This window comes from Bombus affinis, chromosome 5 (assembly GCF_024516045.1).
Source record: "Bombus affinis isolate iyBomAffi1 chromosome 5, iyBomAffi1.2, whole genome shotgun sequence".
Lineage (NCBI taxonomy): Eukaryota > Metazoa > Arthropoda > Insecta > Hymenoptera > Apidae > Bombus > Bombus affinis.
The window spans coordinates 12,352,250-12,367,669 of record NC_066348.1 but is presented as its reverse complement, the minus strand read 5'-3'; the positions used below and the strand labels follow the sequence as shown (position 1 = coordinate 12,367,669).

Genomic DNA, 15,420 nt, shown 5'->3' with positions numbered 1-15,420 from the left:
ATTGCGTGCACCCCTTTCCTGACATTTTATCACAGCTCCAAGTACCACATTCTCGCGTTAACATACCTAAAGAGAAAAACAACGAGAGACAGAACCATTGTTACGATGGCGCGAATAAATCATCCTTCTACAATATCACGAATAACATTCGTAAACTTCCTTTTCGACTTCTAAAACGCGACGATCACCCTGTGTAAGCTCTACCATAGTCACGTCGTTAAAAACGCAGACTCCACGTTACGTACAATGTTTCCGAGAAAATTTATTAGAGATCAAAGCGACAAGCGGCTCGCGTCGGTGAACACGAGGCGGTAGCTATCGGTGCGAAAGTGGACTTGTCAGTGCTTTATCGTTTAATATTCTAAGTGGTCGTAGAACGAGGTAGTAGCGTTATTGCCCTCGTTAAATCTAACCGGCCGAGCTAATTATGCAAGCAGCTGAATTATTTCGCGTCCTCCTGGCGCGTATTGCAGAAAGTGCTGACCGCGCGAGAAAATTTTAACTGCATTTTGTTCGCGGCCGAACAATTAACTGTTCGTCGTGCTGTTAATTCCTTTCGCTCCGACCGTTCGCTTTCTACCCGTCTCGCCTCGCGTTTAGGTACGATTCGCCCTAGTCGTTCGATTCTCCAGAACTTTACCAAACTACCTTCCCATGGATAAATTATAATTCTTATTGTCCACGTCTATAACACAGAAACGGTATATCGATTATTTTCAAGATCGCGCGTACAATGAAGCACGCTGCTAAGTTTTACAATCCGAAGCAACGACGAATACGCAATCGAATAACTAATCCGAGTCTGGTCGGCTACCTACTTGATAGTAATTGCAGCGTTATATCTTGTAGAATTAATTACCACGTTAAAAGTAATTATCTCGATATGTGGCCCTTGCACACGAGTAAACCTTACTGTTAACTGCGTTAGCTGTGGTCAAATCATACTATTACCACATCGACGATCGACATTCAGTTTCAATATACAATCGGGGACAGCAATAAATAGACAAGTAGTGGAAGCATCTATGAAACTCGATCGTACTAGTACTAGTGTTATATACGTAAATTTCCTTAGATATATATCCTTATTCTACATACATTATTTGGAAAATAATTGAAATTACATTTATACATATTTTTGCGAACTCCATTAAGTATCATATCTATACTTCCACTATCTGCCTATTGATTTTTGCTCTCGGTAAATGATTGTACAAAATATTCCCAAGAGAATTTAGCTTATAGCATTCCGTACTAGATATTTTGCAATAACTTGAAAATCACAGGAATTAGTGGACAAACGCGTGGTCCCAACGATACCACCGTTCAATCTACTAGTTTGCCGTTATATCGCCCTATTGATAGGCAAACACTAGACGTTTTGCTCGTATCAATGGACGCATACGCAGCGTAGCGAAAATTATTGGCGTATCGAACGCAGCACTATCCGACGGTCTTTTTGTTCTTCTTTGTTCCGCGTTATCTTCGTGGAACTGCAACGCGACTAGGATTTCCAATTCTCGCGTAGATCGGTGCCGTTCAACCTATGACGCTACGATGTAACGCCCGTCAACTTATCATTCCCAGCATCCACGATCTCCACGCTATAAATCAAACCTATGATGCATCGAACTTGAGAAATGGAACTTCTATTTCACTTTGCCCTCCACGATTTGCCGTAGATCGTCGCCAGCCGAGCGTAAGTAGTGGCCCATGGAGGAGGCAGTTCGGATAAAGGAAGATCAATTAATCTCTCGTTTCTAAGACCGACGTGCAGTAACGGCACACAGTAGGAGCATTTGCTCGATCTAGCCAATCGACAGTTTTGTCAAAGCCGTTGCAGGCAAAAGGAAGGTATTAACGCTACAAAATGGGGAAAATAATTTTCCATGTAATCGCGTGTATCGCCCTATAATCGTTATGATTATAAGAAATAGTCATAGGTGGTATTTTTTCACTAAGGACTAGGATATTACTTTATTATCAGAAAGTTTCGCTTTTTGGACCAACCGGACTTGAGAGCGACAGTGATTAGGGGAGAAATATTTGATATAACGTAGCAGAGAACGGGATAATAATATTAACGAAAGATTAGAATTTGTCGAGGATTACGTTTTAAACTGCGAAGAATACTTGGAGCAGACCGAAGGAAATTAAACATAAATTTTTTAATGCATTAAATTTAATAAATTTAAACATTTTATATATAAGTACACTTAATTATATCTAGTTATATGTAGTAACAATTGAACCGTAAGAAACTGATCATATTGATTTGCTGTCCTTATACCATCTAAATTTTATCATAAATAAATCGATAATCACCGACAAAAATAACAGAATTAATTTTCACCAATTAAATCGGGTAACATCCACCCTCATCGTGCGACGTTTAGCCATGGGACGAGGATCTCGAAAGTGTATACGGTTCGATGAATACGGTTTGCATTGACGAACAAACAAAAAAAGAAAAAGCAAAGAAAAAACACACTACAAAAAGAATAAGAGGGGAGAATATGATTCTCGATGATCTCTGTCGTTTGGCAAAGCGGTGTTCGGGAATAGTCCTCCAGGTTTTTGTTAGGGACATAAACGCAAGTCTGCCGGAAATCAGAAACATCGGAGGAGGATCTTCGACCATGTATTCGCATTCAATTACGCTACATCCGTTTCCCCCTGTCGCGTCGCTCGCGCTCGTCTACACGTGCCCAGTGAAAAGCCACTTATAGAGGATACAAACGCCATTGTATACAGCGAGTAAATAAGTTCAAAGAAACGGAAGCTCCTATAGGTCAACATTACAAGCAGCTATTGTGGCGAACGTCGACAAGCCATAAGTACAGCCTTATATCGCGTGATTCAATTATCGCGCACCACCGCCGCAACGTTGAAATCCTTGTGCCTCTGCCGTGCAACCCGCCTCTTCTAGCCGAATAATACATGAATCATCTACGAGAAACGAGAGAACAGAAGCCGGCGCATTACGTGGATTTTAATTAACGGAAAAGGATAATACGCTTCGAGTAATGGCTTATTCAACCCTCGTTGAAGGTAGTAACGTACCGTACTTGCAGTCTCATCCTTAAAGCTTTGTAATAATTCCATGTATATACATATATACATTTAACTACTTTTTAAATAATCGTAACACTATGAAAGCACGATCTCTTGAAAAATTTGTAAACTGGAATTTGCAAGGTAAACAACTCTGAACGATAAAGTTATAGAAAGATCTATCTCGCCGTACATACGCAGGAAGCTTTGCCATTCCAATGCGTATATCGTCTATATTATCATGTTGCCGCGCATCCACGGCGAACCTTTCTATTACAACGCGTATTTCGTCTCGATCTCTAATTGTAAAATGCGAGTTTCCTAACTACGAACAAGGTAACGCTGAAAAATTGCCGCTAGAACCCTTCGTTTATCGTCGCGTACCGGATTACCAACAAGAATGATAAATAAGCAGGGAAGCATCTGGTTACACGTAAATGGTTATACCGTGAAAGTTTTTCGTAACTGGCGCTGGATCTGTTTGAATCGTACGCGATTACTTGCTTCGATGATTCATATTCGCGCACCGGAATAAGCGCGTCTGTCTTGTCCGATGAGTTTCTGTTTAGTTATATACCGCGGATGGATCGCGGTAGATAGAAGCAGTCGGAAGTTTCCAGTGTTCAATATCGGTACGAGTGACATCGCGTTGTCGATCCTGCGTCGATGGCGCACTAAAACGGCACCGTTTCACTCGAGACTGGGATACGCGATATATCTCCAACGTCGCGTCGTACGTCGCGTCGATGTTTAGCGCTATAGACGATCTTTAATAGCAGCATCGTGGCCAGCGTGCTCGCAGGCATCATCCGCTAGCGAATACGTTTGCCAGAGCTCGAAAGTGATCGATTCGGAGAAACAGGAACGAACGAAAACCGGGCAAACTTGCGAATCGAACGCTCAGTCAGTATGCAGAGTGGAACGATGGAAGCGCATCCTGGGAATTACCGGCATTCCGTCGGATCATACTAGGATTGCGCAGTTTCCATGCGAGCTCGTAATCACCGATTGGACTTACTCGAATGCAATTGATCCGCGGCTAATGGTTGCACTCGCGATAATACCATAACAATCGTACATCACCAACGTCTCTGATTCAGCCGTAGATTACGTCGGTTGCATCGCTTGCCATTCAACGATTTCGAAAATTATTCCGCGGCCCCTTTAATGAGAACTTGTTTACGGAAGTGCATAATGCGGCGCATCACCACCGATCGATCTCGGCTGCTGTACACGGGACGATCGATCGGTTATTTGTAATTTTCATACGACGATTGAGGTTGAGGTTTACGGTATCAACGATAAGCCGGCCGAATTAGTTGGTTCGTTACAAGCCGGTTGATCGAACGTCCAACCGATACTACAAGTGGGGGCTCAGCCGGGATTGAAACAAGACAGAGAACGACGCGTTTATAGGAATTATTTGTGCTAGGGTAGAAAAAAATACCACGCGGTACGGTCCGAGGAACTTCGAATGCAGTTTTAACCCAGGACCGCCCTGCGTCCTCTCGATCGCCACCAGATCTCCCGTCTTATATATCGTCGCCTTCCTGCGCCTCTTCTTGAACGCCCTTCGCCGACAAGAGGTCGGATTGATAGCTCGTCTTCGCACTACCTCAGATTCTCTTGCAGCCGCCCCATTCTCGCTTTTGGTTCGCTTCGTAGAACTCGCGACAGAATTTGTTTGTGCAACTCTACAATTCGCGTGATGCTCGGTGCATCCCACAAAAACTTCGTCGCAACCGTCACATCGGACATCGTGCTACTCGATCGAGAAAAATATCGCTACCCTATCGCTAGTCATTGGAAATCACGTCATTGAATTCTAACAGAACCATATTTTTATCGTATTTACCGGCTTGATTATCGTTCTAAGGTACCAAATTAATTTTAATCGCTATGAAATCGGTGCATCGTTGTAAGATCGTCGATCAACCGAGGTAACTGTAATGGCTTCATAAAACGTTAGCGTGGCGATAATTCAAATTCAACCGGAGCACATATTCCGTGGAAGACGCGGCGTGGAGCAAGTTCGATTGGCCATTACCAATTCTGGATGCAGATAAGCCTAACTGCCGTCTAGAACAGCGGTGCATAAGATCTCGACAACTTACGACGCTATCGGGTCTCATGAAGAATTCAGGTCCAGCCGGAGGTTAAGTTCTAGAGGAGGCAAGTTGTGCCACGAAACTAGTTTCTGTCTGTCAGTGTCTTATCTAGGTGGAGAACCCACGGGAAAACGTCGTGGCTCGTTAATACTTTAATTTCGTGCACTCCGGTCCTTTGTGACACAGCCACACCGGCTGACAAACGGAACTCCATCGCGACTCGACTCGACTCGACTCGACTCGACTCGACGCGACGCGACGACGCGCCAACTTTCCGTTCCGCGGAGGAAGCTTAATTGTTTGCTTGCCGAATTGTTGTTAGTTAAAGTGGAAAGTTGCTGATAACTGCGAGAAAGGGAAAACGAACGTGGCGAAGAAGTAGGAAACGCGCGTGCAAGTTGCCGCGATTCGTGGAATAGTATAGGAAGGAAGGCGACAGAGCGAGCGAACGAGCATTAAGCGAATGGATTCTCTCACGGCTCTATAGAATCTGCCAACGGAAGTGCTAGATCATCCAACCTGATCGCCTGAGCCAGGAAAAATGCCGGTGAAATGTTTCGGATGTAAAACTTCTCGGATCGTTTCATCAGGGTTGTAACGGTTAAGCGTTCGGATCAAGTGAGAAAGTTTCTGATTGGACCGGACTGCTTCAGCGTGAATTTCAGTGTCTTTCAACCGGAACGCTGGCAATCCAATCTTACGTAAATTTAAAGCAAACGCGACGGAACGTTCTCTTCGGAGACGTTCACCTTTACCTCGCTGGAATCCGCTAACCTTTTTCCAGTTGTTATTCATCGACGAGAATCTTCGGCAAAGGGAAATCCTCGCGGAGCGACCCTCCCAAGCGTGTTTGTCTATCGAAAGGTAAAAAATGAAGGATATCTCGCGAAAATTCATAGATCGTAAACGAATGACGCGACGCGGTATGGCACGAGAGAAGAATAAACTTTGATTTTGAGAATCGCGTCACTCGTATTCGAACTCGTAAAAATAGCGGCGAAGGGATTGCTTCCATCTCGGTGTAATTTCGCGTTACGCGGGCCCAGTGCCAGACCGAAGGCACAAAATTTTCTACCGGTCGTAAATTTCATGCGACCGCTAATATCGACCCTGACCGAATCTCGATGAACCGCGTCGAGAAACCGTCGAGGTTTCGTTCTTCTTGAAAGCATGCCAGTATAATACGAAGGAACTTAATAGGATCGGATTAGAACATCGCCTGCCTATGTTGTGGTGGTTTAACGACTCCTTCAAAAGATACGTTGCACAGCCAAAACTTGATATTTACTACGATACAAAGGGGTGTTGTTAACACCGTTATTTATACCACTAAAGAGATTTCCTTCTCGCGTACGGTACGTAAATGCGATTGTTAAAAAATATCATGCCGCGACAACAACAGTGGTCTAACAAGTTACTGACGTTGGGAGGGTAGAACGAAAACAGGTAATGAGAACTGAGGGAAAGAGGCTCGTCAAGAAATCCAACGAGGAGTTGTAGAAGAAGAGCACTAACCCAAAATATATCTCCAGAAATGGTTCTCGTGCGTGATATACGTGATAAAAACGTGACTTCTCGTTATTTCTTAAAATAGAATCTAACCTGATATTTTGTATCGTTTCTTCGTTTTCATTATTAATTTTTCCTATTTATTAGGTCATCCCATAAGTTCATGCCGACTTTTCTGTATACATTTCATGTGTCGATTTATAAACATACGGCGATAAGGGACCAATGCACTTGAAAAATGGGAAGAAGTTGTACAACGAGAGGGGGATTACATTTTTTTATGAAACTGAAAGGTATGTAAACAATCTTAACATATATAACCGCTTGAAAAACGGAACGAACTTATGGGATGACCTAACGTTAAACATATCTTATTGATAAAGTTATAGCAAGGAAATAAATCGCAAGCTATTCTACGTACCTTCGCAGTTAAAATTTATCGATCGTGTAACGTATTTGCTCCATTGGACGAAAAATAACGATCCAAAAACGACGTAAAAGTATCGTCGGCACTACTCCACTCAAGTTTTCTCGTCGGTTGGCAATCTCGATGACAAGGGTCACCACGACGAGTCGGTAAATAGCGCGAGGAGAAAACTCCGGTTCGGTAAATCTCTCGTTCATATCTCTAATTCATAATCCGTCTGAAGGATAAGCCAGGATTTGCTCTTCTCGGTGGTTCGCGTTCGCGTTCGAATATAAGCAGGCGGACGGAGGTATCCGATACCCCTCGTCGCCTTCCTCTCACCCATATCTGGCGACGACGCGACGAAACGCGACAGCTGTGACAGTTCGGAGAACAATTTGAACGCACTGGTCGGCGCTAATGCCAGGGCCAGCTACGAATACATTTGCAAGTGTAAGCCGCGACCGAACGAGAAGCCCTGACCAAATACCAGACGAATGGCAGCGTGGCAACGTTCTACTCTCCAGCATCGACTAACTGGAACGACTGCAAGTACCGACTGGAATCTCTCGACGATCGAATCGCGAATATGTACCACCGCGATTCGAATTCCTAGCTGGCAGGTCTGGCTGCCTGTCGATCGGCCCGATTATCCACCGTGGTCCGTTTAGAGGAAATCCGGTCAGTCTGCGGAGATATTGTTGCTTCTGCTCTATCGATCAGTCTGACAATCAGATGATAACTGCGCGTCATGACTGACGGCTTCTGAAACGTTCGGCTGAAAAATCGGTCGATTTTTCGACGTTTCCAACGTTTAGATTCCAACGTTACATGGCGAATCAACTGTATCGTATCGTTGGACGTTGATGTCGGATTTGAATAAAAGCACGGGAAAATGTTAACGTTACGTACGTGCAAATACGCGCTACGCTCCTACGTTCCATATGCATCTCGAAATTGTAATCCCTTTTATTCTCTCAGTTTTAAACAAAGACGCGACTGCGACAATACGTTTACAACAAAGACAAGAAATCTCGTACTCGTACAGTTTATTGCTTCAAATATCTTCTTTCTGTTGATTATTCGACCATGTATTTATTGGTAATGTCAAAATTCTTAGAATTCTGGTTTATTCGATCTCTCTTGCGCCTATAAATTCTCGCAACGATGTGAAATATAGGTATCGTCGAGGTGTTAGGAAATTGATACAACTAAGAAAACAGTTCTCAAGAAAAATTAGTAACAAGTTAGGACCAGATGCGTTAGTACTCTTATCGACGTTAACGTCTCCGTTGAGGTCTTATCTCTGCCTTAACAAGATAAAGAAACTCGAAAGCCTCTAAATCAAACTTCATTCTTCCTTCGTATACCCGTGCCGTTACAACTCATTCGACGACTTCTCGCTATTACCACTCGCGTCTGTTTTCGTACTTCGTACTCCCGCATCTCGCTCTTATCCCACACTTGCTGCCTTGTTTGTTTACCTCGTTCATCCACGATCACGCCTTTACGCTCATACTTTTCAAGTAAAGTCAAATGCCACACAACTTCGTTTAGAACCTAACGTAGCAGCAAAAATAAACGAACCCTATCGATCGGTGCATTCCAGCGCAAACGTATTGCAACGAGCCAAAAAGTGTGTTGCGAGTGAAAATCCGTTTAAAAGAGAAGAAGCGTATGAAATTTATAGACACCTATACGACATCCGCGTATATGTGCGCAACGAATATTAGTTTTGTCCCAAGATCCAACAACAAATGACACGAAAAAATAGTGAAAAAAGTAAGACAGCCCTGGAAACAGATGCAGAGCGGAAGAGGCGATAAGCTTCCAGCCGAGAAGACCTATCTGTCCTCGGAAGCAAAAAGTTCGTTCATTTGTCGTCCGGCGCGCTGTTCCGTGTGTCCGATTCGGGGGGGGGGGGCGAAAGTTTCAAAAACGCTAGCTCGTAACACGTGTCCAGTGACTCCAACTTTTTCCACGCGTGGATGACGAAGATTCTTCCCCGATAGCCACTGATCCAAGAGTTACATTACGTTTCTGCCGCGTGAATCACGTTCTACGAAGGCTAGACAATTTGATCACGAAACCGAGTTATGGCCTGTATGGCCGAGCACCTGAGAAGCTTCGGGAACCGCGAGAAAAGTAAATAGAACGTGTTTACAAAGATCCACCGAAACATGGTCACGTACGTTCGCATATTCTTGACAGCCGCGTGGAGGACACGCCAACTCCCTCGAGTAATCGCACGTCGAGCAACTCGATTCTCTCAGAGTACGATCGATGACGAAATGATAAAATAAGCGGGAATGAATTTTTTCTACGAAACAGAATTACGGGCAACGTTACTCGTATAACATATTCGAAAAAGAGATTCCAGAGACTTTCCTTTCGGAGGAACAGTTATTACTTTCTACTATTCACTATTCATGCTCGCGTGAGGATTAAGTCAAGAATATTAAATCGTCGAGAAATTATTTTTCGAATATATATCGGAGATGGAAAGACACCGGAGCCTTCCCGTTGGAACCTGGGGAAAAACCCCTAATACTGTAATTTGGATTCTACCATAGCCGTAATTAAGCAATCGCCGTCATTCAGTCCGATTGTAATTGTCTGAGATTTATGAGAGTGAGCTTGGGCTCGAGGCGACAACCAGTCGCCGAACGTAGCAGCCGCGGTCAAGGGATGAACGTTTTGTCTAACAAAGTTATGGAGAAATTCTATGGCCCTCCATGAAAAGAAATAGTTGTAGCGGCACTCGACAGTAAACATTCTAACAATTTCTGTCCCGTGGCCCGTCATACGCAGACCCTATTCTTCGGGTAGGTTGATTGCTGGATGTCAAGGCATATTCGCAGTATATGTTCAGCTAGCCTGATGACCCGTTATAAACCTTAAGTTCTAATTAAGTTCTAATTAAAACAGACAAACAGTCTTTTCCGCGAACGACGCTTCCCGCTAGCAACTCAAGGGTGGCTAGCATCCTTCTTTAACCACCACCATGGAGATTGACAAGTTAACAGTAACGTAAATTTCCTTCACCCTCCGAACGAAGACCTTTCTCCACGAGTCTGAAGACCTGGTGCCCTTAGACAGACCCATCATAGTTTTCCTTAACAGCGTCACCGTGACGGAGAGAGAGTCTCTGGTACGATCTCATCAACGATTGAAGTATCGTTTCTACAGTAGTGATTACCCGACGTTCTAAGATTGATTATATCTTAGATGTTGACGAAGAGTAACAGACGAAGAGTAACGAAGGGAAAACATATATATCGTTGTACGCGTATTACATATTACAACCGATATTTGTCAATCGTAAATTGTAACAGCCTAATTTTATTTTTAACCTACGATTATACTATTACGTTGTTTACGGCAACAACCCATTATAATATACCTGTACAGTGTGAACCTCGAATCGTGATTAGTAGAAATTACTTTATTATTAGCAGTCCGATCAAAAATATTTTTGTCAGGTAGAGCATAGTTTCAAGAGATATTTAACTAATTCGAGACTTAGGCGATCGAGCCAGCGCGATTGACATCTTCCACGTTTGAACGATCACTCGAGACTCACCGAGTTGTGCGTAAACATCGGGCAAATTTGATGCTTTACAGATACGAGGCAGCGGTTGAACCCGTTATTCGAAATAAAGTAAAAACGCTATACGCATTATCTGCGAACGCGGAAGGAATACGCGTCCGTTCGAAATCATTACTCACAAATTAATTACTAAAAGCGTTCAATTTTTCTCCGCGATCTGACTAATTATTTTACTTAGAATCCCCTTTAACAGTATGTATCAGTTGCCTGGTCTCACTTTGTATACTATATTTTGATATACCACAAAAAATTTTTGTTTTTATTTACGTTTATTTCAAAAACAAAACATACAAATGAAAATAATGCTAATGTCTGAATATTTTCCTGTTACTATAATATAAATCAAAGAACGTACTTGCACTAGTATCTAAGTGGATCAAACAACGTACGAAAGGTTCATTTAGAGTTCGCAATTTCTAATTGAACGACGCATTTTCAGGAAAAGGAAACGTATATAAAGGACGTTTCCTGCATAGGAAATAGCAACCGCTTTCAAATCGAGCAATTCCTGTATAACCAAAGGAATCACTTCTTCGAGCAACGACCATGAATTCCGATGATGAAATGCAACCGGATTCTACTTCGCCTCAATTTGCCAGTTTCGACATGTCACCTACGACCTCTGGCAGGGTATTTACAAAATTAAGTTAGAAAATTACGAGTTTTCAAAGATAGAAACATATAATTACCAGAGAAATTCTTTTTTTAGGCAAATCCGGGAATGGACATGGACACGGCCGATGAGCAGTTAGCCCGTTTCGTGGACAAAGCCATGGTGCTACACGCATCAGTACCGCAAAAAATGGGCAGTTTCGCAAATTGTACAATACGATTCGATGGAACAAGAAGCGAAGACGAATTGCGGGCATTCATCAACACTGTCAAGCTGTACAAGGATCTCGAGAAAATCAGCGATGAAGTAGCTCTGCAGGAACTACATCTTACACTGTATGGGGAAGCCGCTACATGGTGGCAGGAAGTGAAAGGAGACATTCACGTGTGGTCCGAAGCTTTGAAAATGTTAAAACGAAAATTTATGCCAAAAAAACCGGCGTATGAAATATACGCTGCATTGTTTGCCGTGAAACAAGATAACTATATTCCCACAGAAATATTTATACAGCAAAAACGAGCTCTTCTGGCCGAATTACCACGGCCACATCCCGAAGATGTGCAGATCGACATGATTTATTCATTACTGAAGTCTAGAATTAGGAGGAAAGTACCTAGAGAATCAGTAGTTTCTTTCGATCAATTAATCGGGGCAGCTCAACAAGTCGAGCATTCAAAATATAAAAGACGTATAAAGCGATTTGAGAAATTCCAATTCAAAGCTTTGAGGCCCGTTTCGTCCGCACTACTAAAATGTTCGGACTGCGGAAAATCTACAAAATTCGACGTAAAGGGAAATTGTTGTACATGCGGAAATTGTTGTACATGCTTTTCACAGCGACATAAAACTTCAAGGTGTAGAAAAGAGATCCCAAAAGTTACCCCGCCGCAAAATCTTGACCAGATTCATTTAAGCGGTTTCAACCCTGACAGCAACCCATTTAGTACTTAATTTACTTCGATCAACATAGTTATACAGTTGCCAGCTATCAGTCATCAACCAGTTATCAGTCATCAACCAGTTATCAGTCATCAACCAGTTATCAGTCATCAACCAGTTATCAGTCATCAACCAGTTATCAGTCATCAACCGGCTATCAGTCGTCATCAACCGGCTATCAGTCGTCATCAACCGGCTATCAGTCGTCATCAACCGGCTATCAGTCGTCATCAACCGGCTATCAGTCGTCATCAACCGGCTATCAGTCGTCATCAACCGGCTATCAGTCGTCATCAACCGGCTATCAGTCGTCATCAACCGGCTATCAGTCGTCATCAACCGGCTATCAGTCGTCATCAACCGGCTATCAGTCATCAACCGGCTATCAGTCATCAACCGGCTATCAATCGTCATCAACCGGCTATCAGTCGTCATCAACCGGCTATCAGTCGTCATCAACCGGCGATCAGTCGTCATCAACCGGCGATCAGTCGTCATCAACCGGCGATCAGTCGTCATCAACCGGCGATTAGTCGTCATCAACCGGCGATCAGTCGTCATCAACCGGCGATCAGTCGTCATCAACCGGCGATCAGTCGTCATCAACCGGCGATCAGTCGTCAACCAGCAAAAAATCTCCGTCAGGCCACGCGTGTCATGGCAGTCAACGTGTTAAACATACTCGACGGTTCCGACAACGAATCATCTCGTCATTAAACCTCACCGATTAACTATGGAACGATACTAGTGATACAATATCGTCTTAACGATACCGAAGTCGAAGAACCATGGGAAAAATCGAAAGCGATCCGCAACAAAGGTGGCTGCCTTTGAAAGACAACGGCGCTGTGATCCGGAGAGCAATTAGACGAGGAAAGGAGCAGGACGACGTAACTGCCACTGCGAGCTCTCGGCAAAGACGAGAAAGATGGGTATAAGGACCGAAGGAAATTAAATCTACTCGTTCCAGTACCCCATCTACCCTCATTACTGCGGAAAAGCGTAAAGATCCCGGTGAGACGAGAAGACATTGTTACAAGGAACGAGCAACCAGGAAGTCCATGTTTCCTTTTTGAGAAGTTGCCTTTGGTCTGTACGTGTACCCGTGTCCTGAGTTACACGCAAAGGACACCATCATCGCCTGCGACGTGAATCGTTTCGCCAAGAAGAAAGTTATCCCTTCGCAATTTTATTCCTTCGCGTGCGACGCTTCGTAATTATTAATCGGAAATTGTACCCGATTGTTACCAGCGTGTTCCACTGTTAGCGAATTCAAAAGTTATTAGGAACGTAAGCAATGTTGACAACGAGGATGCTTCTAGCCTCGATGACAGACTTGATCGATCGTCCGGTTTAGTTACTGCGAATGTAAACCGAAATGGACTAGTTCGTATGAACGATCCATTGTATCGATTTGTTTAAATGTATCGACTAATACAATCATACTTTTAGAGTTAACGCATATAATTAATAACGCATATAATTAATAACGCATATAATTAATAACGCATATAATTAATAACGCATATAATTAATAATGCATATAGTTAATAACTCATATAGTTAATAACTCATATAGTTAATATAATTAATCTACTAATTAATTTATTGCGCGATCGAGACATTCACGAGACGAAGCTTGTAAATTTTAGTGCGAAAGTACTTGATCGATGCATACTTTAAAAATAATGTGATTTTCAGTTTTCTTTAGCATTTACTATTAGAGTTTGTAAATAAATTTGTATCATAAATAAATGACTCGTTTAATAGAGGCATAAATAGTACGTAATTTTTTTTAGTATTCCTCGATCCCTTAGCTCATAAGCTACTTCGATCTAAAAAAGAAAAACTATGATCAAGATTATGATATATCGACATAATTCTATTTGGTTTACTCAAAGACATATGGTCCAGATTTATCGGTAAAGCACTCGATGTAGATCTAATATTATAATACAGTCCGAATTGAACTCATAGCTGAAAAATTTGTTACGTTTATGCTTGGTAGACTAATATTACTGTAATACTCAGGGATTGTACTTCCAGAATCAGTGTAATCTGATGCATCCACGAAACAGAGCTATATTTCCTAGTAGATACATATTAAACGTATGTACATCTTTCCCACAAATGTGTAAGCGGATTAAAACAGGAAGAAGTACAGAATGTCAGATAAGACTCAAGCGCATGTGAAAGTCAAAGAGCATAAGATTAATCTTTTGCCGTGTCCGATTCTCGTCAGCTTCTCTGACTTATCTGGTAAAATGTAATCCAGCGTAATCGCGTCAATTGTAATTATTATTTTACACGCGTATGCAAGTACGTCCATATAAATCCCATTCGTTAAAAAAAAAGGCGAACGATACTTTGACGTAGCTTTCGAAATAATTCCAAGTGCATAGTTTACAATTTTATAGAGAGTAGTTCGCGATATAAACGAAGAGATCCTATGACGAATCGAAAGAGAGAGAATAATACTTTTCAGATAAATGACATTGAAATCTGATCGAGTACGCGTAATACTTTTCGTAGCCGCTGTACGTTGTTTACCACTTCGACTTCTCGACTCGAAATAAACCCAAAACACATACCTCAATCAGAAGGAAAAACGGAATTACAAATTAAGCGAGATCATGAACGTTATCAACAACAGGTATCGTCTTGACGATTGGAACACTAATTTAATTTCGGACTCGACGCTACTAGTGTTGAAGGTGGCTTGACAATTCAGAACATCCTAGTGGTGATTAGGTTTATTTGCGGGTGACCGAGAGCTATGTCCGACATCCTGAAAATCAATGGGTTCTACAGTGAGTGCAACATGATCCGGACAAGAGCAAGGTACAGGAGAGAAACGGTTAGATAGGCACAAGATTGGCCTTGCTGAAACAATAGCTTTGCCTTGACGGACGGTTGGTTACTGGAGATAATTATAGATGCCGCAATGATTTGTATTAATGGGCTACGTGTGATACTTAGCATACGAAGCAATTCATCACTCACGATGTAGAATACGTTGCTTCATTATGTACTACGATCTATTAGCTGAACTTAACTTTGTATTAAGAATATTTCCCAACGTCATTGAACAAGATATTTAAAAATTCAATGTTATCGTCGCGAATAAAGCTTATTAAATATTACGCATAACACGATTCAAAGCTTCTTCCTATGAATTCAC

At 42.4% G+C, this 15,420-nt stretch overlaps 2 protein-coding genes across 10 annotated transcripts in view; one reads left to right on the top strand and one right to left on the bottom strand.

Moving 5' to 3' along the window:
- LOC126916914 (TWiK family of potassium channels protein 18-like) overlaps positions 1-15,420 on the bottom strand; it is a 363,234-nt gene that overhangs the window by 221,377 nt on the left and 126,437 nt on the right. The window lies entirely within an intron of this gene.
- On the top strand, positions 11,176-12,956 carry LOC126917004 (uncharacterized). The gene is made up of 2 exons (XM_050723389.1): positions 11,176-12,120; positions 12,271-12,956. Exons 1-2 carry the CDS (start codon positions 11,409-11,411, stop codon positions 12,954-12,956), a joined length of 1,398 nt encoding a protein of 465 aa, XP_050579346.1. The 5' UTR covers positions 11,176-11,408.